Source organism: Orcinus orca, chromosome 2, assembly GCF_937001465.1.
Source record: "Orcinus orca chromosome 2, mOrcOrc1.1, whole genome shotgun sequence".
Lineage (NCBI taxonomy): Eukaryota > Metazoa > Chordata > Mammalia > Artiodactyla > Delphinidae > Orcinus > Orcinus orca.
The window spans coordinates 19,874,739-19,900,528 of NC_064560.1; the positions used below are offsets into that span (position 1 = coordinate 19,874,739).

At 48.0% G+C, this 25,790-nt stretch overlaps 1 protein-coding gene across 2 annotated transcripts in view; it reads right to left on the minus strand.

Annotated features, from left to right (window-relative positions):
• Positions 1 to 22,863, minus strand: part of CAMK1D (calcium/calmodulin dependent protein kinase ID) — a 418,140-nt gene extending 395,277 nt beyond the window's left edge. The window contains exon 1 of one of the 2 annotated variants that reach the window (XM_049706161.1): positions 22,746 to 22,863. In XM_049706161.1, the coding sequence (XP_049562118.1) occupies positions 22,746 to 22,858 (113 nt within the window). In that variant the 5' untranslated portion in view covers positions 22,859 to 22,863. Of the gene's footprint in view, positions 1 to 21,072; positions 21,209 to 22,745 lie in introns of those variants that run through there. The other variant, XM_004275865.3, reaches the window with a different exon arrangement.
• Positions 22,864 to 25,790: the final 2,927 nt, after the last annotated feature.

A 25,790-nucleotide genomic window follows, 5' to 3' on the forward strand; every position in this document is an offset into this window, starting at 1 on the left:
GAAACCCTGAAATCAGAGCTTTCCCCTTCCTCTTGACCCCATTCCCGTCCCACTCCCTGTTACAGTTATGCAGGCCAAACACACTTATTAACACATCCACCTTCTCCCATCATGCCTTGCAACCAAAGCCCTAAGACCCTGCAGGTCTTACATCAGAGAAAATCCACAGGAGCAAATGCCTCCCTTTTTCCAGCTCTGAGGAATCATGTAGCAAATATCATGAAAGAGTCCCTTCTAATTGCTCCTTGAGGAGAGAAGTGACGGGGACTTTTTCATTTCGGATTTTTGCTTTTGTTTCTTAGTTTTTTATTTTATATTGGAGTAGAGTTGATTTACAATGTTCTGTTAGTTTCAGGTGTATAGTGAAGTGATTCAGTTACACATATAGATATATCCATTCTTTTTCAGATTTTTTTCCCATGTAAGTTATTACATAATATTGAGCAGAGTACCCTGTGCTGTACAGAAGGTCCCTGTTGATTATGTATTTTATAGATCATAGTGTGTATATGTGACTTTTTCATTTTGTATCCATAGGGCCTGTAATATAGTAGGGTGGTGTGTGTGTGTGTGTACACACACACACACACACACATATATATACACACACACACACACACACACACACGCACACAAGGAGCTGCAGTCTTACCTCTTTTCAATTTGATACCCCGAACAGTATTTCTGGCTACTCTCTGACTTAGCAACTGCCAGGAAACTTATCAATCCCTGCCTTTCACATGCAGGGAACGACATCTCAAAATGACACTCCCTTTTTTCAGGCTCTCCTAAAGGATTCACGCCGATCCATCTACTTGACGACCCATTTTTTTGAACAATCTCTCACTGGGAGTCAGAGGTATCATATTTGGCCATGAATCAGAGTGGCAAAAACACGCCCCAAATGAAGCGACGTCGCTACCATTTACTAAGCATTTGGTATATACCAGACACTATGCAAATAAAAAAAAAAGTACATGAGTCATCTCACCAAAACCTCCAAGCAATCCTATACAGTGTGGGCCATTATTATCCCCATTTTATGAATTACAAATAGAGGCTCAGCAGTATACACACACACAGCTGGTGAGCAGGTAAGCTGGGCAGAGAATGCTGTCTCCCCCTCCACAGACCACGACCTACTTACAAGATCCCTAATAATAACAAGAAAGCCAGCAGGCCACAACATTCTAGGAGCACCTCAAATTTTTGCGAAGTAGTGCCTCAGAGATTTTTTTAATACTAAAAGTGGTATGCCCATACCCAGGTAGTGTTCATTACCCAAGATATCACAATATCACAAGGGTTTCCCAAGAATCCAATGAACTTCAGTATTTGATAAACCTTAACAACTAGCCCTAAGAAAATTTTAATCAATCAGTAAAAGACCTTTGATATTAGGCTGAAAGGAGTGGAGAGGAACGTTTTATTATTAAAAGGGATCAGACCAGTTATGTAATTTGCAGAACCCAGCACAAAATGAAAATGGTGGTGGGGGGGATCCTTGTTCAAAAAATATTAAGAATTTCAAGACAGCGGGCAAAGCTCATTAAACGAAGCCTGGGGCCCTCTGAGCACAGGGCCCCGTGTGACTATGAAGCTTGCACACCCAGGATGCTGGCCCCAGGAGGGGTGGGCGTCCAGGGCCCCAGAGGTCACTCTGGACTCCAGAGCAATGAGGCCAAAAGGACTATGAACTGGTCTGTGAGCTCAGCTACATGTGTCAGACGCTTTCTCCAAAATTAACCACATGCAAAATCAGAATCTCAAACTGGAACGTTAAACAGTTTGGCTCCTAATACCTCTGGATGTGAACTCAATACAAGATCCAGTGTTAACTGCTTCTTATGCTAAGAAGTTGCCTGTGACAACAGGAAAAGGTCATCTTGCATAAAAATCATTAAAACAGAACCCCGGGCTTCCCTGGTGGCGCAGTGGTTGGGAGTCCGCCTGCCGATGCAAGGGACACGGGTTCGTGCCCGGGTCCGGAAGGATCCCACATGCCGTGGAGCGGCTGGGCCCGTGAGCCATGGCCGCTGAGCCTGAGCGTCCGGAACCTGTGCTCCGCAACGGGAGAGGCCCGCGTACCACAAAAAATAAAAATAAAAAAAAAATAACCTGAAAAGAAACAATGAGTAACGTGGCATACTGTGCTGGTACGTCTTTCTTAACAGAGCAGATGTTCAACATGTTTAATATTCCTATTGGCTCTCTCCTGGTGTTTTCCAAGTAATGAAAATATAAAGAAACCATGTGAGGTCCATCATATATGATGAGGTCTTTATTGCACAACTAATAGTCATTTTTTTTTAATTAACAAGCCCTGAGAAAAAGTAAATCTGCTCTAACACATTTTTGAAAAGCACTTACAATACATTGCAATAAGAAAACAAAGCTAATTATTTAGTGTGAGCAGAACATCAACAATAAAAAAAAAGAAAAAACCCTTCAGTGAGGAAAACAGCACTGAACTGGGAGTCAAGAATATCTGTCCCCTTGTCACTCAACTGCCACTAAGAACGAGCTCAACGCCAGCTCATAAAGGAGAGCCGGGGCTAGAATCATACTCCTGTACATATTTTAGCCATTTGAGAAAATCAACCAGACTTGGTCTGAATTTCTGGCTATCTGCCTGTGTTTTCCACGACCTTTTGCTAATGGATATCTATGCTATAAATGATGTGTATTTTTTTAAGTTCCAAAGCATTTTGTTTGCCAGAACCCTGAGGTGAGTGCTCTGTCTTGGCTTGGTTTTGTTCTTTTTGGCAAATAGTCTGATTTAAAATCTCAGGGTTCTCTCGATGTTTTCAATATGATTTTCTTCATTTTGCCAGTACGGAAATTGCCACGTGATAACAAAATCTAACCTCAGCCTGTAACATTGTGAGGAGGCCCACTTCTCTCTCAGCAGAGAGGTTTCTTTTTTTCTTTTAAGGGTTTTTTTTTTTTTTGATGTGGACCATTTTTAAAGTCTTTACTGAATTTGTTACAATATTGCTTCTGTTTTATGTTTGGTTTTTTGGCCCAGAGGCACGTGGGATCTTAGCTCCCTGACCAGGGGTCGAACCTGCACAGCCCTGCATTGGAAGGCAAAGTCTTCACCACTGGACCTCCAGGGAGGACTCCAGCACAGAGGTTTCTGACGAGCCTGAGCCAGGGCACGAATTCCAGGTGGCAGTGTCCTCACCCGCACGCTGAACATCATACCACTTCCAGGCTCCAAGCTCCAGAGCAAGGCTCTGATGGGCCCGAGGAGAAGGGTGGCCGCGGCGACATTCTGGAGACTCAGTGACAATGGTCATAACACACAAGGACACAAGTCTCCCTGTCAGAGCCCCCAGGACCACGCCAGGACACACCCTGGAGAAGCCTGCTTCACCCCAGTCAACACAGCTGTGAGCTGGGCACAGCCTTCCAGAAGCTTCTTCAGACAGATCTAGGTCCAAATCGCTGTCCTGTGACTTACGAATCACGTGCCCTGGGACCAGTAAGCTCTCCTCAACTATCAAACAGTACTTAATTCACAGGGTTACTGACGGATTAAATGACCCTTCAAGTGGCCAAGTGGCCAGTGAAAGACCTCAGACCTGGAAGATATTCAAATACTGGTAGCCATTATTAGGTTTTTTCAAGCCACCTCCACACCTTCCCAGGGACACCAGCGACCTCCTCAGAAAATAGGTTGGCAAAAGAAAAGCTGCACATTTTTGCACTCAGGAGGTTTGGCCCAGTCACTGAGAGCAAGGAAAACTTTTACCTCCAAGTCAATGAATCTGGGACTTTGAGACAAAGAGTTTGTTGAATTTTGAAGGAAAGAACATCAGGAAAGACTACTGTAAGTGCCCAGAAATTTCTCATCCCATCATCAGTTCCACAGACATCACACCTTCAGAAGAAAAACAGCACAGTTGCCAACTACCCCTTGGATCGCCCCTGGGTTTGGACACACTAGCATGCAGAAAAAAGTCATAAAACTAAGAAAGGCCTGATTGCAAAGGAAAAGATGAAAAAAGCCAACTACATATTGCTTCCATGAGTACCTCAAGACTGCAACAAGCCACGTTTGGGGGGAAATTCCAAAATGGAAAATAATAGAAAGTAGAGGTATTTAACAGGATACCACAGGACACAACCAACCGTGGCCGCAAAATGAATAGAAGGGTGTGATGATCCAAATATCACTTCTATTTAGCGTTGGGCCTTCCTATTGAGGAGGACTCTTTTTTGGAGCCTGACGACCAGTTTTCTTTCTCCGAGCGCAGCCCCACGGCGGCCAAGAGAAAGAGGCTGCCAAAGGGAGGAAGCAAGCAAAGCCCCACAGATTAAAAATTCACCGCAGCTAATCCACCGGCTGAGTAAGCCACATGTGGAAAAGTGGTGACGATCTGAAGATGAAATCCAGGGGGAGAAAATACGGGCAGAATGTTCGGAAGAGCTTATCAGTAATGCAAACATTTAGAAAAGCAAGCTTCCTAACGGACCATGGAGACAATTTTATTACTTGGGATTTTTAACGCTGAACCAAACACACTCTCCACCTATTACTCAGGGTGCAAGGCATTGTGGGAAACACCCGGGAGGGAAACCACGTGTGTGAGAATGTCCCCAGCGAGCAGCTCTGAGCTGCACCAGCTGGAGAAAATTCTCACAAAGGAAAAAACCTGCAATGGCTGGCCCTCAACAGAATGATTCTAAGACTGGAAAGAACAGAAGCAGAGAAGTCCAAAGTGGGTTGCTTATGTCTGGGGAAACTTGATGGAAGAGAGCAGACTTAAGTGATCTTAAGACCCTGGAAAATCAGTGGGGAGCGATGGCAATAGGAGGACCTACACGAGCAGGACACAGAGGTCAGAACAGGTCTAGCATGTCTGGAGGACACAGCAGGGACCACTCCTCTCATTTGCCACTGAATCTCCAGTTGGTACAGCACCAGCCCTAAGTGAGAGCTTAACCACCACTGGTTAAATGAATACACGGCTGCCATCTGGGAAATGGGCCACTGGAGAAGCTCTACTAGGAAAACAATTCAGTTACCTGCTCTTATGATTCGTCTCCATCTATTATTTCTGATAAAAATTACTTCCCTTCCCTTGGAAACCCCAAAACACTTTGCCCCATGCTTATGTCACCATGTGCTGTGTTAAGAGTTCAGGGGACAAAATTTGCCAACCTATGAAGTCGGTAGAATGTTAGTACAATGATCTAATAGTTAAGGGCACTGGCTTTGGCCCCAAACAGATAACCTAACCTAAGCTCAAATCCCAATTCTTCCACATAGTTCTGTGTGACCTTGGCCAAGTTACTTAGCCTCTCTGGGGCTCAGTGTCCTCATCTCTAAAATGGTGATGACAGTGGAACCTATTATATTGGGCTGCTATGAGGATTTATTGTGAAAATTCATGTAAAATACTGTAGTTGGCATAGTGCCTAGCATCTAGTAAGTGCTCAATAAATGGTTGCTATTATTATTATTAAAACTGTATGTTTCCTTTGTCTTACAGAAGCCAGCTTTCTCTTTGGCATAAAGCAGGAGCTCTTTAAGTAATGAAGAATGCTAGATCTTTTCCACTCCTGACTTTTTAGGCAACAGCCCAGCTCACCGTCCCTGAGCCCCAATTCTGGCAAGGTGCCCCTCTTTGCAGCTTCCATATTGTGTCCCCACCATGCAGCACTATCACACTGAAGTGTAATTACATGTTTGTCCCCCCCAAAAGTTCCCCAGGGACAAGAACCACATTTTGTCTTATCAGCACTTCCGTAGTGCCTGGCACAGAGCAGAATCTCGGTCTATAATATCTGATGATTTTTTTTTTTAAAAGAAAAAACTGTGGAATCAGTCTCACAATTCTCCAAAGTCTTATCTGAAGCCTGACCGAGGCAACTAAATGAAGGCACATTTCCAGATGGCTTTGGCCAGACAAACCCATTGGAATTTCTAGCACCAGGACTAGTTCAAGTTTCCCTCATTCCTATGGGGCAGACCTGGCTTGTAGAGAGGGGCCCAGTTTACTCAGGGTTCAATGAACCCAGAAGTTTTCTGCAGGGTTAGGGCCTGACCCCCTGGCCATGCTAGAAGAGACCTCAAACTCCCAATTCCTGGAAAGCTTTGGAAGGACACCCAGCTCTTAGTACCTTCACGATTAACCAAGCTTTTTGGAGGCCCCTGCATCTACCTGGACCATTCCTGCGATCCTAGGATGAGATCACACTTAGGGAATATATTATACATTCAAGAATTCCTACAGGAAAGGAAGGCCACCAGGAACAGCCTTGAGGGGTGGGGAGAGCGGCCACACTGATCCTGAAGACTCAGAGGCTGCCACGTCCATGCCCCATTGGAACCCTGCCTGGGAGCCTCACCAGCCAAGCAGGGCCCCCAGAAGTCCAAGATGAAGACATGGGCAGAGCTGGGGTGTGGTAAGAGCCCACTTCCTAGTTCGAGAAGGCAACTGCCTTCTCGCTGTGTCCTCATATGGTGGAGGGGGCAAAGGAGTTCTCTGGGGTCTCATTTATAAGGGCACTAATTCCATTTAAGAGGGCTCCACCTTCAATGACTTAATCACCTCCCAAAGCCCAAGGGAGGCAATTTTAACACATGCTACCGTGTGGATAAACCTTGAGGATATTATGCTAATATCCACCTCCTAATACCATCACATTGGGTGTTAGATTTCAACACATGAATTTGGGGTGACACAAATATTCAGTCCAGAGTGAACAGTAATTATTTCATGCCATGAAGTGACTGAGAATCTAGGTTCCTGTGTCCTACGCCAACCGAGGGGAGTCAGGCACACTTGGATGTGAATATTTTTTTTACCTCCTTCTTCTCACATAGGTGATTAGCCCATTGGAAGCCTGTTGAGCAGGGTCTCCTGTTGGCACCTGGTTCTGTCCCACTGCTGACTCTGTAGTTGTTTAGAGGTGGTGATGAGAGTAGAGAGGGTAATCATGGCAATAATCCCAATGATGGCATCACCACCAGCACCAAACTAACACAAACTACCGGCACCCTGAAAAACATCGGACACCCACCGCATTCAACAAAGACCACCACTCCTATTTCCAGAGCCGATACTCAACCGGTGTGCAGTGGTCCAATCAGACCAGTTGATAAAATACTGGAATATCTCCACAGCAGTGAGTGAATAACCACAGCCCCACCCCACCCCCCCAGAGACCCACCCCCAAACGCTGACCGCTGCGGTCTCTCCTGAGATCTCCCCGCCCCCTAGAGGGACTGATGACCCAAGACCCATCCAGCCACCTAGTTCTCATCATCTTCCTTATACTCTTCCATATTTTTTAAATTCTCTACCAGGATGACATGTCCTTTTTATAATTTTTAAAGAATTTTTCTGAACGTACCAATTGCTTAAACACTGAGAACAAAAACAACATACACTTGAACAGGTCTAGATAAAATATACTATGAAACTTTGGGTTTTGCATTGATGCTTTCAGCGTCAAGGCTGACCATGGCCCAACTTCTCGGGAACCGTGCCCAAAAGATGATAGCTAGGTTCCAAAGAGTATGCATGACACCAACATTTATGAGAAAGAACTATTTTAAAGCTATAATCTTTGCAACATAATAATATCTTCTATTTGTATAAAGCCTTACTGCACATACCTTATCTCATTCAGGCCTTACAACAGGTCTGTAATGGAAGCAGGTGTCATTATCCCCACTTAACAAACAAGGTAATCCAGACATAGAGAGGATATGACCAAGGTTCCACACTTCTGAAGCTACAGAGCCAGAACTGAACTCAGATCTCCTGACGTCAACTTCCTCCAAAGGTGTGCTGAGTCAACTCACACGTGCTCACAAGAGCCTCATTCAAGAATTTTGGAGGCTTCCCCCTGGTGGCAGAGTGGTTAAGAAACCGCCTATCAATGCAGGGGAGACGGGTTCGAGCCCTGGTCAGGGAAGATCCCAAATGCCGCGGAGCAACTAAGCCCGTGTGCCACAACTACCGAGCCTGTGCTCTAGAGCCCACGAGCCACAACTACTGAGCCTGCAAGCCACAACTACTGAAGCCTAGAGCCCGTGCTCCACAACAAGAGAGGCCACCGCAATAAGAAGCCCACGCACCACCATTAAGAGTAGCCCCCGCTTGCCGCAACTAGAGAAAAGCCTGCACACAGCAATAAAGACCCAACACAGCCAAAAATAAATTAATTAATTTAAAAAAAAAGAATTCTGCAATCGGTTGTTAAACCAGGGGTAGCTTTAAGTGGTTCCAGTGGGAGTAGTTACACCATGGAATCAGCAAGGTTACAAACCAGAGCTGGTTGACAGCACACAACGGGCTCCGATGGTCTCCTAACCACACCACATCCACAGAATGAGGACGTACCTTTTTCATCCATCAGTGTTCTCTGTTCCCACTGTCCCCACTAACCAGCTTGTAAGCAGCACGATGGGGGAGAAAGAGCACTGAGTTCAGAGTCGGAAGACGCTCCAACCTCCAAGCGCCACTGAGCAACCTTTTCTCCTGACTCATCTCCTCTCAGAACCTCCATGTTCTTCTCTGTAAAATGAGGGCAATGATTGCTCTCCACTCGCAGGGCTGTCCTAAGGAGCAGCAGGAATCGTGGATGTAAAAGTATTTTGCAAACTGCAAAACACCACAGAGCTGCACAAAACTGTCTGCGAGTACTTCAAAAAATAAGGCACAGAATTACCACATGACCCAGCAACTCCACTTCTGGGTATGAAATGAAAGAACCAAAAGAATTGAAAGCAGGGACTTGAAGAGGGACAGCCATGCTCATAAAGCATTATTCACAAAACCCAAAAGGCAGAAGCAGCCCCAAGTGTTCATCAAGAATGGATAGGGCTTCCCTGGTGGCACAGTGGCTGGGAGTCCCCCTGCCGGTGCAGGGGACGCGGGTTCATGCCCCGGTCTGGGAAGATCCCACATGCCGCGGAGCGGCTGGGCCCATGGGCCATGGCTGCTGGGCCTGCGCGTCCGGAGCCTGTGCTCCGCAACAGGAGAGGCCACAAGAGTGAGAGGCCCGCGTACCGCAAAAAAAAAAAAAAGGAATGAATAAACAAAATGTGGTCTAGCCATACAATAGAATATTATTCAGCCTTAAAAGGGCAGGCAAAAACCCTGAGGACATTACGCTAAATAAAATACACTAGACACAAAATGACAAAATTGTCTGATTCCACCTATAGGAGATACCTAGAGTAGCTGAATTCACAGAGACAGAAGGCAGAATGGGGGTTGCCAGGGGCCGGAGGGAGGGGAAATGGAGAGTGAGCGTGTAATGGAGATAAAGCTTCACTTTGGGAAGATGAAAAGGTTCTGGAGATGGATGGTGGTGATGGTTGCGCAACAACGTGAATGTCCTTAGTGCCACTGAACTATAGGCTTAAAAACGATTAAGATGGGGGCTTCCTTGGTGGCACAGTGATTAAGAATCCGCCTTCCAATGCAGGAGACATGGGCTTGAGCCCTGGTCCGGGAAGATCCCACATGCCGTAGAGCAACTAAGCCCGTGCACCACAACTACTGAGCCTGCGCGCCACAACTACTGAGCCCATGCACCACAACTACTGAGCCTGCGCTCTAGAGCCTGCAAGCCACAACTACTGAGCCCATGCACCACATCTACTGAGCCTGCGCTCTAGAACCCGCGAGCCACAACTACTGAAGCCCACGCACCTAGAGCCCGTGCTCGGCAACAAGAGAAGCCACTGCAATGAGAAGCCCGCGCACCACAACAAAGAGTAGCCCCCGCTCGCCGCAACTAGAGAAAGCCCATGTGCAGCAACGAAGACCCAACGCAGCCAAAAATAAATAAATAACTAATTTTATTTTAAAAAAAAAATGGTTAAGATGGTAAATTTTAGGTTATGCATTTTTTTTAACCCCAACTTAAAAACACACACACTCAAATACGAGGTCTTCTAACTCCCAACTGTCAAAGGAGCCAAAAGGGCCCTAAAGACTTAAGAATTGTCAAGATGGTAAATTTTAAGTTATGCATTTTTTTAACCACAATTAAGAAACACACACACCCAAATATTATGTCTTCTATTTCCCAGCTGTCAAAGGAGCCAAGAGGGCCCTAAAAAGTCAACATCAGAGTTTTTTTATCATGACTAGGACCACAAATTCCATTGACAGTGGCCATGCTAACGCAGGCAGAGCGAATCCCAGCAGCATCGTTCCTGTACACGACGGCCAGATACAGGCTGTCCCCAACTTTTATACAAGGTCTGCCCCCGAAGTTCATTTTCACCTTTTGGGTGTGGTGGTTGTTCAAGGCATATTTTTTAAGGAAAGTGAAATGTCTCATGGGGGTAAGGAGCCCGCTCACACCTAGAGAAGCCTTGAGTACCAATGCCCAGTGAGGCTGAATTACAGTGTGAATGTCCCAGCCGGGTCCTGGGAGCCGGGGCTGTGCTGGGGGAGGAGGGGAGGGGGGAGGTCACAGAGGCAGTACCACAGCAGCCTCCCTTTCGGAGCCCGGGCCAGTCTAGGACCCAGTTTTGTTTGTTTGTTTTTGGCCACGTAGCACATGGGATCTTAGTTCCACGACCAGGGATCGAACCCGCACCCCCTGCAGTGGAAGCACAGTCCTAACCACTGGACCACCAGGGAGGCGTCAGAACCCAGTTTATTTAATCAGTCGGTCGGCCTGGGATCCTTCTCCCAGTTGCCGCACTTGGCCTTCAACTTCCCAGTTTGGAACTCATTTGCACCTCCCCACTTCCCCCCCGCAGAGCTCCAAAACCACAATTACCTACTTTCCTCCCGTCTTCCAGCCAAACTGCTAGTTCTTGTCAGTTTCACGTGGGAGGAAAAAGCACTTTCTTTAAAATCACTTACATCACAGATGGCTGGTCTCTCAACCTATTTCAAGGCATTCGTATCTTCTAATGTTTTAAGGCAAATTTCGAGCAGCCATTTTTATGAAGGTTAAAGAAATGGGAAGAGCCCAGGGGGGCAGGGGGCAGGGGCCCTGGGGTGTCTGCCCCCCCCCATCCCCACCAGATCTCTCCACTTAGCACAGCTTCATTTCCTTCTTGGTTTTTTTCCCACAACACTGTGGGCCTTGGTGGGAGGGGACGGCATTGTGTGCAGGTATCGTATTTGTTGAATATGATACCTTTAGGATTCCACTTACAGCCCCTAATCCAGTTTGGAGTAAAAGCAATTTCAGTGATGTAAGCCGTGGTTATAAATGTCAGAGAGGGGGCCTCTCAACCAGTAAAAACATTGACTCTGTCCAGTTGGGAAGCCTCTTCTTCCCATGCTCACTACACTGCAGAGGTACCAATAATCTGTGACCCCAGACCTGGTCAGGCCATGGAAAGGTCTAACATGGAGAAGCCAAGATGAGGGATTTCACCCGATTCAGACATGAGCTCTCCGACTGTTTTATCTACATGCTGCAACCTGGGAAATTAAACTTCTGAGATCTCCCACCCTCCATCACACAATCCCTGATGAGGTTATTTTTGAGTAAACTGTGATGCACGTTCATGCAGTCTATACCTAGACACGTTGCCATTTTTGAAAACTCTAGCATTAAAATAAACTCACTACCTAGAGAATTTAAACTCACAAAAGTCAGTGACGTTTTGGAATACTGTAATCAACAAGTTACTTCAGTCCTCCAAGCCAAACGTTATTTTCAACCAGAAACCAACACAGGTAAGACTGAAGCCATTCCCAGAAAGAAGCACGTTTCAGCTTCAAGAAGGGCCACAGCTGCACCAAGATCTAAGTGCTGCTGGCGACAACAGAAACTGCAGTTAGAAGAGCGTCTTGCACAAGCTGATGTAGAGATAGAGTGAAGAAAAAAAAAAAAGCAGCTCAGGGTGCAGGGAGAGGTGCAGAGAGACAAAGCTGATGACATAACCCAGGGAGGGGATGAGTCTATGTATGCAGCAAACTAGGTCACTCAACATGCGAGCTGGCCTGGAGGACGTTTGGGGCTAAGGCTCTTGGTGAACACCAGCGCCAGGGGAACCAACCAGCCTCCTGTGGGAAGCATGTGTTGGATGGTGCAATGGACCCCCCAAATCTGGGCACGTGGCCTCTGAGGAGCAGGGTGTCAGCCCCGCAGGGGCTAAGGAGAGAGAAGGAGCATTTCCTGCACACAGATTCACAGCCATGTCCATGCACTAAGGGGTTTCCACGCGCCCTCATCTAACCTTCATTGCAACCCTTAGACCGGGTGCTAGTGTTAGCCTGTCGTGCAGATGAGGGCACGAGGCCGAGAACGGTGACATCATTTGCCCAAAACCTAATAGCTAGGAATCAGTGGACCCAGGATGTGCACCCATGGCCTGGTGACCTCAGATCCTCCGTTCTTAGCAGCTCAGGACTGCGCCCCGCGGAATATCCAGCGAATGTTCTTCCCTGGTTGACAGAGGACTTGTTGACGGTCTCTTAAATCAACTTTGCGGGGGGGAGGTTAAGTATGCACTGTTCTGCATCTCTGCCCCAGGAGCCTCCAAAAATCAATTTCCAACAGACACTGACATGTTCCTCCTCACAGCGCTGGCCCTGAATATCTGAGGGTAGCTATCCTCCACCACAGCTGCTGAAGGCAAGTAAAACCTGACAGCAGCTGCTGTTTACTCAATCCCAGTTATGTGCCAGGCACCTCAGAGATGGCACTGAATCCTTACAGGAATCCCACAAGCGGCAACTTCCATCTGCATCTTAACTCAGAAAGATGAAGGATGGACATCAAGAGGGATGCAGCTATGAAGGGTGGTGCTGGAGCTGCCTTTCTAGTACGGTTCATTGCCTCCTGATGCCTCCCCTGCCTGGCCTCAGCCAATATGCTGTCTTTAGGCTTATCCTCAAGATCTGGTGTTAACCAAGAAACGCATTCCTCCATCTCTGAATCCTGCTGAAATACTAGGAAAAACAGCAAGAGACCCACAGCTGACCACTGGAGACAGGGAATGAACTTGGTCTGCCATGGAATGAACTTGGCCTGTGGCATCCATCTGGTCTGATTCGAACCTGAAGAATCCACATACTGCATCATAAGCATTTTGAAAAAACCAAGAAGGGTCTAACAGAAAACTAGCCCAAGGAAAAGGTGATCTCCTGCACCACAGGGAGTCAAAGGGAGGCACCCAACGTGAACTGCAAAAGAAGGTAATGCTGGCATGTCTCCCAGGGTCCATGTGTCCCTGTGCATTGGATCTTGAGTCAGGCTCCAGGCTTCGTGCTGGCCACCCATAAGTGGTTCATTCTTCAATTAAAGAAATGTGTCCCCAGGGGCTGTGGGCTCCCCGGCGATTCCTGCAAAATCTCATGAGGACTGGAGGCAATGTGAGGTCCTGGGGTCCACCCTGTGGATGTAAGCTGTCCAATAATGTGACAGTGCCCTGCTGGACCAATGCTAAGCCCTCCCAGAGGGGAGAGGCAGAGAAGGAGAGAGATTGAAGGGGATTTACGGAGATTTATTTGGGGAAAGGAAAGATTAAAGGGATTTATGGAGACCCAGCCAAAAAAAAGCTCAACAAGTTAACCCCTAAAATCCTCCTCTGAGAGGACAAGGAAGTCCACCTGCCAAGTTTAATTATTGTCCACTCGGTTGCCAAGTTTGATCCAGAAATTTCTACTTGAGACCTAGTCTTCATTAGCCCCTCTGGGACCAAGCTCTAAAAAGTGCAATTTCCCAGATCCCACCGTACTAATCAGTAAGGCCACGAGGGTTTATCTTTTTTGCAACCAAGAAAAACCTCTGGCTTTTTCTCTCCAAACATAAAACATCCTATCAAAGAAAGACCTAGCAGGAGTTTGCATGTTTATTATTTTTCACAGAACGTCTGCGCTTTAATTCCCAAATCAAGTGGGAGAGTTGTAGGTAACCTACAAACCTGTCAGAGTGATCTTCCTGGTGATAATTCTGGAGGCAAAACCCAGCATTTTCACAGGAAGTTAAGCAGTTTGTCCAGCTGCTCAAATGTCCAGCCTATCATGACTTCCCCCTGTGACAGAACAGGAGATATTTCAAAAGCCCATCCCAGACACAAGCTCTCGGAAAGAAAGAGATTAGCCTTAAAATCCAACGGTCCCTTGGGACTTCCCTGGCAGTCCAGTGGTTGAGACTCCACGCTTCCAGAGGGTGTGGAGAATAGGGAACCCTCTTGCACTGTTGGTGGGAATGTAAATTGATACAGCCACTATGGAGAACAGCATGGAGGTTCCTTAAAAAACTAAAAATAGAACTACCATATTACCCAGCAATCCCACTACTGGGCATATACCCTGAGAAAACCATAATTCAAAAAGAGTCATGTACCACAATGTTCACTGCAACTCTATTTACAATAGCCAGGACATGGAAGCAACCTAAGTGTCCATCATCGGATGAACGGATAAAGAAGATGTGGCACATATATATATATATAATGGAATATTAGCCATAAAAAGGAATGAAATTGAGTCATCTGTAGTGAGGTGGATGGACCTAGAGTCTGTCATACAGAGTGAAGTAAGTCAGAAAGAGAAAAACAAATATCATATGCTAACACATATATATGGAATTTAAAAAAAAAAATGGTCATGAAGAACCTAGGGGCAGGACGGGAATAAAGACACAGACCTACTAGAGAATGGACCTGAGGATATGGGGAGGGGGAAGGGTAAGCTGGGACAAAGTGAGAGAGTGGCATGGACATATACACACTGCCAAATGTAAAACAGCTAGCTAGTGGGAAGCAGCCGCATAGCACAGGGAGATCAGCTCGGTGCCCTATAACCACCTAGACCAATGGGATAGGGAGGGTGGGAGGGAGATGCAAGAGGGAGGGGATATGAGGTATATGTATACATACAGCTGATTCACTTTGTTATACAGCAGAAACTAACACAACATTGTAAAGCAATTACACTCCAATAAAGATGTTAAAAAAAAAAAAAAAAGACTCCATGCTACCAATGCAAGGGGCGCAGGTTCAATCCCTGGTGGGGGAACTAAGATCCCACATGTCACGTGGTGTGGCCAAAGATTTTTTTTAATTTTTTTAAAATAAACAAATAAATAAATCCAAGAGTCCCTCACAAGGAGAACCCAGGAGCCCAAAGAATGTTGAGTTTTCCCTCCAAACTCTTTCCAAGAGCTTCCCAGAACATGGACAGCCCTGCTGTGCCCACAGAGCAGGTGCTCAGAAAATCCTTGGAACAAAACTGACCAAAAGCAACAAACAGCATCTTTCTTCCAACCCCAAATCCCTGGCGAATCTCACATCCCACACCCAATCTACCAGCAATTCCTATCGGCTCTCCCTTCCACATGTTTCCATAATCCAACCACTTCTCATCACCCCCAGAGCAGCACCCCAGTCCTCCACCACCATTCTCTCTCCCCTAGATGGTTTCCATAGCCTCCGAGCTGGTCTCCCCGCTTCTGCCCTTGAACCCGTCCATTCATTCTCAACACAGCAACCACAGCCATGACGGAAACACCTGAGTCAGGTCAAGGTACACCTCTGCTCAAAACAGCCCTTGCTGTTCCCTCCGACCGGAACATTTTACCTTCAGCTACCCCAATGCAGCCTCCAGATCTTTATTCAAATAGCAGCTCTTCAGCCAGGCCCTCCCTGGCTACCCTGCTTCAAGCCACCATCACCTCCCCCTCCCAAAAATCCCCGTTCCCTGCTTCATTTCTCCCCTAACGTGTATACTAGATAACATACTCTACATCTTCCTGATTCATGTGTTTTTTTTTTTTATTTTCTGGCTTCCTCACCAGAATGTGAGCTCCAGGAAAGCAGGCATTTGTGTCTGCTTGTTCGCTGCTGTACTCCCCGCTACCGTGCACCGGTGCCTAGAATATAGCAGGTGTTCGATAGATATTTTTAAATGTACAAGAGGCTGAATTTATATCACGCCTCAAACAAAGGGCTGAAAAATGCAAACTTCTAACCAATGCCGCAGCTGGGATACCCTCGGGGGGCACTCTGGGGGCTGCCCACCTCTCTGCTCCTCTGGGTAATATTCTTTTAAATGCTTTTCACAGACTAAAATTTTGAGTAGTCTCAGAAAAATTACTCTTAAATCAGTCGGTCAAACACACAAATCACCTCGGGTAGCTCTGCAATCTCCCTCTCCCCCTACACCCACACACACACCTGCCTCCCACAAAAGAACAGGTGAGTCTGTGTTCTACCCGGGCTTTCAGATAAATCAATAATCTGTGTCCTCAACAGGTGTCCTGATTGAGCAATTTCAGAACAAGGCATGTAAGGAAGATACTAGTGGGAAAAGACAGCGCTGGCCCCACAGAAATTTCTATTTATACCCCTCCTAAAGCAGCACCCAGCAGGCACTCATTTCATGAAAAAGCAAAGGCATTGTGCTACTGACATCAAGTGGGATAACACTTCCTGTCCTGAGCTGTATCACTTTGCTACTAGCCTGGCCATAAAAATGTCCCTCCAAATAGGGCTAAGCTGCTCTAGCTACACACGAAAGCTCCCGAAAAATTATAGTGAGTGCCTTCGTTACCTAGACAAGCCAAAAAAATCTTAGGGTTGTCAGGGCACTTGACAATCATCCCATCTTCCTTGCCCTCCCCCTGATTTTACAGGTGAGGAAGCTAAGACCAGGTCATGTGGAAAAATGACCAAGCAGCCCACAGGCCACACACCCCAGCAGCGGCTGACTCAGACCTTGAGCCCAGGCCCAAGACCTCCATGGTGCCCGCTCCAGCCCCCCACAAACAGCAATTACTTCAACACAAAACATTCGGTCTGTAAGAAAAGCGTGTATTCATACCCTGCAGAGATGAAGATCTATTTTCCAGGACGTGCCATTTCCATACTCTGGGGGAAGAAATGAGGTATATTGGGAGAATCATTCTGTGTCAACTCTCAGGGCCTCCTCTGTTCAGATGCCTTTCATGGCGTGGCAATTACAGAAGCCACTTCCATGAGTCTGGGGTACTTCCTGGACACCACGGTCAAACCTTTCTTCCCATCTGTATCTTTCTCCAAATGGCCTATTTTCATTGTCTTGGTTCAGAAGACGTGGAAAGACACCTACGGTAGAGATGGCCTGAATGGCCTCGGCAAACACTCCACAGAAATGTTTACGACTCCTAATTGCTGTTACACAACATTTATTTGATCCCACATTAATCTGGCGTGCCAGGCAGGGATCTGAAAACACGGCGTTGATTAATAAACAGTAATTAAGCCTTCCCACCCTGTTCAGAGCCAGGGTTAGGGCCTGGGATTCCCCTTCAAAGAGAGCCACACTGAAGGTCATAAGTTGAGAGGTTTCTCCTGAGGCCTGACTCAGGGGTGCATCAGAAAACCCAGGTCCAAACCACCCAGTGGGTTCCTTCCCCTATGCTGTCCTTTGCTTCCTCCAGCTCTCTTCCCACACTTCTGGGCCACCCTTCACTCCCATTTGGCTCCCACCCTCCAGCAAGGTCCCGCTGACCACATGGTCTAAATGGCTTGACCCTCTGGCCTTCAACAGTAGAGGCTGTGCTCTGCATGGAAAGGTACCGGGATCAGGCAGCCAGATATCAGATTACAAGGTTTTGCCAAGTGAGTGCTCCTTGAGCCTTCACAGTGCTTTATTTTAAAAGCATTTTAACACTGTGGGCTGACAATCTGGCTCCTGGCAGGGCTTTCCTGCCTTAGGATCCTAAAGGCATATGGTAAAAGTGTGACAAACAAAATGATTGGGCCTGCAGAGTACCTTGGAAATGAATCCCAATTGTAACTGTTGACACCCTTGACGGATGCTAGGTTCCACTGCAAACAAGTGTAGAGCCCAAAGCCAAAATCCACACTAACAGAACCAGAAATGACCTCTATTTAGACCCAGGTCAGGATCACTGGACTTGGCCCAGGGCGAAACAGGCATCCTGAACTTTGGACCACTTCTAGAAAGTCCAAGAGACAAAAAGGTGTTGATAACCCAAAAGCTTTCACATGTTACATGTTTGGATAATTAGGTTTTCTTTACCTTAATATGAAAATTAGCTTTCCAAATACTAAAGTTAGTCAAATTATTATTAACATTTGCTGTTACATAATCCACAGAGGGGCTCAACCCCACATGCATAATCACAAGTTGTTCTGCCTAGATTCGAATATCAGCTCCACTTAATAAGTAGCTCCGGTTTGGCAGGTCACATAATTTCTCTGCTGCCTCAGTTTTTCCATCTGCCAAGTGGGGATAAAAGTAAATACCCACTTTATCAGGTTAACGTGAGAGTAAAATGAGTTACTATACCTAAGGCACTTAGAATAACAACTGGTTCTTGGTATTCATTTAATAAAGTCACCTACCTTTACTACTACTACTATTATTATTATCATGCTATTGAGTGAAAACATCTTTTTTTACATCTTTATTGGTGTATAATTGCTTTACAATGGTGTGTTGGTTTCTGCTTTATAACAAAGTGAATCAGTTATACATACATATGTTCCCATATCTCTTCCCTCTTGCGTCTCCCTCCCACCCTCCCTATCCCACCCCTCCAGGCGGTCACAAAGCACCGAGCTGATCTCCCTGTGCTATGCGGCTGCTTCCCACTAGCTATCTACCTTACGTTGGGTAGTGTATATATGTCCATGCCTCTCTCTCACTTTGTCACAGCTCACCCTTCCCCCTCCCCATATCCTCAAGTCCGTTCTCTAGTAGGTCTGTGTCTTTATTCCTGTCTTACCCCAAGGTTCTTCATGACATTTTTTTTCCTTAAATTCCATATATATGTGTTAGCATACGGTATTTGTCTTTCTTTTTCTGACTTACTTCACTCTGTATGACAGACTCCAGGTCTATCCACCTCATTACAAGTAGCTCAATTTCATTCCTTTTTACGGCTGAGTAATATTCCATTGTATATATGTGCCACATCTTCTTTATCCATTCATCTGTTGATGGACACTTAGGTTGCTTCCATGTCCTGGCTATTGTAAATAGAGCTGCAATGAACGTTTTGGTACATGACTCTTTTTGAATTATGGTTTTCTCAGGGTATATGCCCAGTAGTGGGATTGCTAGGTCAGAGTGAAAACATTTTGATCATTTTATTGTTTGTGTTTCACTCTTCTAGAACCCCTGTCAGCACTACAGGACCACAGTGGGAAGCTTCTTTTCAAAGAATTCTTTCCAAGACAGAAGGCAAAGCTTTGGAACCCTAACAGAGACCCATCCCCAGGTTCACGGGGAATGTGGCCAGAGTCCAAGAGGTTGTTCTGCAAGAGCTGTACAGTCTCTCCGTCACCATGAGTCAAGTCCCCATCCTGCCCAGAGGTGGAACCACCAGCAGTCATACCCAAACAGCACCTGCCACAGCAGGAGCCACTCAATGAAGTCACAGCTCATGGGGCTGAGCAGCCCAGCCACGGCAGAGGGGCAGCTACCCGGCTCTCCGGGGAGCAGGAGGCAGTCAGGGGAGCTGCATCCGTCTGCTTGGAGGCTGCAGGCAGAGGGACCAGCTCGAGGGGCTCGGGTGGAGATGCGCCTGGCAAAGGAACGCATTCTCTCATGATGGGACTCCACTCTCTCCCATCCCCTCATCTGAGGCGATTGGTCTCAGGATGACCAGCAAGCACACGCTTCTTCTTTCTCGGCAACTTAAGCACCTCAGAGTCACTACCCCAAACCCAAATAAACCTCAATGATAATTTTCTAAAGTTATGGACAAAACCTCACCCCTTAACAGGCCATGCTAAGAGGCAGCCCCAAGCCCCTCTCTATGAAAAGGCTAAGTCCTTTCTGTTTTTTTCCAACAGACAGAAAGTCTACACCCACAGGTAGACTGTGTTCCTGAAGCGAGCACAACGGCTGGGAGACCCTGTTCTCATCCTCGGCAAGTGTGCGTCCCCAGGATCAGAAGCATGGCAGGGATGCTACCTTCACAACTTGGGCTCTGGGGGACCACTGCAGATGCGCGGCTCGGGGAGGGAAAATGACCAAACAACTCAGTGGACCCTGAGTATGGGACAGAAAACAATCTGGGTTTGAAAATGTGGTCCTGGAAAAGCAAACCAACCACAATAGCAAGTAAAGTGGGGTTAAGGAAGACAGGAGAGAAGAGCACACTGATTTCTCTTATGAAACACCTCGTCTATCTCTTCCCAGCCTAATTAACACCTCCATGAACCCCTGCAAAACGTTCGGTTCATACAGCACATATGTGTATGAATGTATATGCTGACAGATACCGATCACATGAGGGGAGAAAATAACTCCAATTTCAGACTCTTCCAGCAGTGCCCGATTCTCTTTCACTATCAGCCTCCCTACCTATTCTGAGGCACTCCACAACAAAACAAACAAAAACCAACTCCTGGGCAGAAAGGGAACAGCAGCTGAATGGAGCAGCACATGCTCGGAGCCTTCCTGCCATGGACTTCTGGTTACTCCGCCACCAGCCTCGGACTACACACAGCCCTAGAGAGAAACCACCGGTACAGCGACCCTCGCAGACCCTCCCTTGGCGACCCGCACCCCAGCGTGTGCTGCCGAGCCTGGTGAAATGGACAGACGCTCAGGTAAGGCTCTGCCCACACGTGACCCTGAACACTGCGAAATTCCTCCCTTCCTTAATTGCGCGGTCATCCAAAGTCTTGCCTACACCTAGTACGTGAAGATGTCAATTCTATAAGGATACATAACGGAAGGACAGAAATGGGAATGCCTGGAGCCCGATTTTCTCGTGACCACGTCTCTCGCGGACACGGTGCACCCATGCACACGGTGAGTAGACGCACGCAGCCAGTAAACAGGAATATCCACCATGCTCAGCCCACAGTCACGCATGGGGAGAAGTCGAGAGGGCGGCGGTGTCAGGGAAGTGAAAAGTCGCCCGCCTGCGACTGACCCCTAAAGCCCAGAGCCTCCCCCGCCCAGGAGCGGCTCCCACCCGGGCCCGCGGGGCGACCCACGCGGCCGGCACGCAGGGGGGCACGCAGAGCCGAGAACTGGACAATGAGGACGCGGCGACCCGCCGGTTCCTACCGCGGTGGCGGCGGCGGTGGCAGAGGGAGCCACCTCTGCACCCGCGGCCGCTGCCATCTCCACCCTCTACTCCCCGGTCCCCACTTACGTTCCGAGGGTCTCCTTAAACTCGAAAATTTTCTTGATGTCTTCAGCTTGCTTTTTCCAGGAGGAGCTGCTCTCGCCGTTCTCCCGGGCCATGGCAGACGAGGCCGGCGTGCGCAGAGGGCGGCGAGGCGGAGCGGCCGGGGACGCGGGGGGCCGGGGTGGGCGCGCGAGAAGGGGACGCCCGAGCGCGGGGGCGCGGGCGCAGCGGGGGCGGCGGCGGCGGCGAGCCGGTCCGGGAGGGCTGGGCTGGCGGCGCGGGGATGCTCGGCGCGGGAGCCGGAGGAGACTTTGTGCTGCGGCAGAGCTTCCTCTTCTGCAGTTTCCTCTTTCACTCTCGCCGCCGCCGCGGTCCCTCCCTGGCTCTTATTTCTGCGCGTCTCGGGCACAGACTTCCTGCCGCCGCCGCCACTCGCCCGGCTCCTTTGCAGCCGGCTGCCAGCCTCACTTTCTGCTACTTTCTTGCCTCCCTTCTCCTCCCTCCCAGCCGCCCGCCCTGCTCCCTCCCTCCTCCTCCTCCCGCGGGCTCCCCGCCCTCCCCGCGCGCCCCGGCCGCCTCCCGCCTCCCCGCCTCCCGCGTGCTGCCGCCTTCGGGGATGTCCTGCTCCCCGGGAACGCCGTGCCCCGGACGCCGGGGCACCGCCGTCGCCGCCCGGCTACGCTCCCCGCCGCCGCGCGCGCCCTGGAGCCCAGGAGAGGGCAGGTGCGGGGGACCCAGGCAGGTGCGGGCGCCCAGGCGCGTGCTGGAGGACCCCGGCCCCCCGGGGCTGCTTTATAATAAATTCCGCAAAGTCAAGTCTCGGGGGCGCGAGGGCTTTCCTCTCCGGCTGCGGGAGAGGGCGCTTCTGCGCTGCGCTAGGACGCTGCAGGGCGGGGGCGAGGGCGAGGGCGGGGGCGCGAGGCCACCCGGATGCCGGGCGCCGAGGGCGGGGGCGTCCTCCCCGGGCGTCCGGGCGCTGCGCGGGGTCGAACGCGGGGGCTGGTTGTTATGGCGACGGGAGGCGGCGGCCGCGGGGATGCTGGCGGAGGTGGGCGTTGACTCGGGCGGCGCGGCGCCCGCCAGCGGCTGGCGTTCCCCGAGCCTGCCTGGCCCTCCCGACTGGGCGACTGGAGCTAATTCGCATTGCACCAAAATCGGCGCCCGTGTCCAATTATGGCTGGGGGAGGGGGCCTCGCGGCGAGGAGGGAGCCGGGAGCCTCGCGGCCGGGGACGCGCAAGACGTGCCAGGCGCTGCCTCGTTTTCTCTTTGGGAGCTTAACTCCCAGGGTTATCTGGCGGCCGAGCGGCGGGTGGATTCAGGGCCGGGCTCTGTGCGCCTCCCAGGCTGCTTCAGCCCCAGGGCTGGAGCGGCCTTCGCTCCAGCTCGACCCCTCCTGGTTTCTCCCTCTCTTCGCCGGCCGAAACCCAGAGACTTCGAGCAAAGTGAACCTCTGCCCCACGCTCTCTTCGCCAGGGGGGCCGCCCCTCCTCAGCCCAGCCGCAGTGGGTTTAGTAGGGCACGCTGTGCCAGGGAAGGTACCTGGAAATAGCCTTTCTAACAGATTGGAGAAACGCACCCAGAGTTCCCTCTGGCCTCCCATTTCGGAGGCGCATTCTGACTGCCCATCCCTCTCCCGTGTCCACCTGTCAGAGGGCGATCCACGTACAGACGCCCATTCCCAACCTGCAGGGACTACCTCGTGTTTCGAAAAATTGTAGTTTTCTTCGTATCAAGACTCTCTCTTCCTGAGGGCCCCTCGGCTGAGTTGGGTAAACAGCCCTGTGTCTTGATTGGTGACACCTGTCCCATTTTCCCAGGACTGTTCCAATTTCACTGTAAAAGGGGGAAAAAAATATTCTACTCCCTGAAGAGGAAACTTACCCAGCACCTTCTTCCTCGTTCTGACAGGCTGGACGCAGGCCGACTGCTCTCCCAGAAGCCGTCTGTACCCACCCCACACTGCACCCTGCCGCCCTCCACCTTTTTTCCCTGACCCCAAGGAGGTGGAAAGATAATCTGGCCTGCCCATTCCTCCACATCTGCGTGCTGGATTCCGCCTTTCAGGGGCTGTTAGCTTAAGGCTCTCCAGGCTGAGGAGAGCAAACGGGGGATTTGGCTGTTAGAAACTGACTAAATTGACAAACCCAACTTCCAAGATGGATGACTAGGGAACCTCTCTCAAAGTTGGGGCACGTCACCAAAAGCAAACAGCACCACTTCAAGAAGGAATACATTTGCACAGCATTGTAAATCAACTATACTTCAATAAAAAAAAGTTTTTTTGAAGAACTATACTATTGTTTATTGGGGTCAAAGGTTAGGCAATATGAAGAGTAGGAACCAGGTGTGACTAAGATCCCAGCGGACGCTCCCATGCCCGCCATATGCATCTGCTCATCTTTTTTCCCCTTCCCCTTCCTTCCACTCCTCCTTATCCCGTTCTTTCCTCTCTATTTCACCCTTGCTTCTAGCCTATGGATCAAACACCGGAGCTCATGATAACAATTCTCAGTCTCAGCTATTGTCCCCGGAAATAAAGAAGTGGTGATGCTAAAGAAGTTTTCTACGGTTGGAACTGTAATGGGGAGTTTTCTTTCTATTCCAAATTTTCCATAATGATGTTCATTCAGAGCATTATCAAGTTATCCTCAGCTGGACTAGGTCCTAGAGAAAAGACTCAAACTAATGGGGAGTTGAAGAGGCCAAGCCCAAAAGCATGGATCCCATGACCCAAAGAAGGAGGTGGAAATGTCAAAGACAATTCAGTCTGGCTTTAGCACGGTCATTCCTCCCTTACTGGACACCATGTAAAGTAAGAGATCTTGACCTTGGAAACTGCGATAGAGAACAAAGCCATCATTCCCAAAGAATGGTTAAACCGTAGCCTGTTAAGGGCTTAATCCTGTTTGCTTGAGGACTCTTGCTTGGACTGTTCTCCAGTAACAGACCATTTCTTCCAGCTGCCGTGTTTTTCTAGCGGTGGTGGCTGCCACACTCTTCTTCCCACCCCAACTCCGTTGTCAATCAGTTGTTACCTATCGGTCAAAAGCTGTCTGTTCCCTAACAGTTCCACTCCAGAGAGCTCTGCAGATATTCCAGATTACTAAAGTTTAGGTCCCAAGTCTTTATATTTCCTTTAAAGCCTTTAATTTTTTTAATTAAAGGACCCAAAGAACACGCTGTTTAATAACCCATCATTAAAGACTTACTAACCTTATGCCCATCAAACTCTTTTCCAGCCAACAGTCCTGCCAGTAGGTCAGGTTTGTGTGGCCCAGGTTCAGAGCTGGGCAGGTGGTGTGGGGGAAATATATACTATCTAAAGCAAATGCATAGATTATAATAGAATATAGATTAATATATTCTATTATAATCTATAATAGATTATAGAATAGAATAGATTATAGATTATCTATAATCTATTATAGATATATAGATTATAGATCTATATAGATTATATAGATATATAGATTATAGATCTATATAGATTATATAGATATATAGATTATAGATCTATATAGATTATATAGATAGAATAGATTATAGATAGAATAGATTATAGATTATCTATAATCTATAATAGATTATAGAAAATTTCTAAATTACCTCTATTCAGCCTTTAGTACCTAAAGTGATAAACCAGGAAGGCAAGCTGGGGTGGTAGACAGAACTAGAAATCCAGGAAACTAGGCTCAAGTCCCAAGTCTGTTGCTAAGTTTGTGTTAAAGACACTTTACCTCCCTGAGCCTATAAAACCCAGGTTGTAGGAGGGAGAGTGGTATGTAAACTCAATGATTTTAGGATTTGTAAATCAGTGTGTTTTTTTCATATGATGAAAAGCTTATCCAGAATATCATTACTCTTTGAAAACTTAAGAACTCTTTGGTCTAAAAATGTATTAATCAAAAATGTTTTATTAGGTGACTTCATGTAGATACACTCTACACGAAAAACTTATTTAAATCTCAGCCAGAAATATTGCAGGGAAAAATGTTTCATTATTAGAAGATGAGCATCGGGACTTCCCTGGCGGTCCAGTGGTTAAGACTCTGCACTTCCACTGCGGGGGGTGTGGGTTGGATCCCTAGTTGGGGAACTAAGATCCTGAATGCCGCACTGCACAGCCAAAAAATAAAAAGTTGGGCATCATCCTTTCCATCAAATGGATTGTGTGACAACACTCTGATGCTAGAGGCCTCTTCTCACAAACCCTGTGAAAGTTTGGTTATCTTAAATTGTGTATGTAGTTCCTAGAAATAGTTAAAGAGAGTTACTAGGCCATATTTCCTAGCAAGGCACACCTCAGAGATACTGCAGGTTTGGTTCCAGACCATCGCAATAAAGTGAGTCTCACAAGTTTTTTGGTTTCGCATTGCATGTAAAAGTTACGTTTACACTGTCCTGTAGCCTATTAAGTGTGCAATAGCGTATGTCTAAAAAAAATGTATGGACCTTCATTAAAAAAAAGATGCCAATAGACTTGCTCGACACAGGGTTGCCACAAATCTTCAATTTGTGAAAAGCTCAATATCTGCGAAGTACAATAAAATGAGGTCTGCCCATGTGCTGATGATCAGCGTAAGTTGTTGACTGTGTACACAACGATGACACCTAGAAAAATCAAAGCTGAATGAGGAATCACACATAATTGCCACCGTTGCAAAAAAAAGCAGCCTGGCAGGGAGGCAGGGTTGAGAAGAGGGACTCAGTGTTTTTGTTTCAGATCTCTATCCAAAGACGT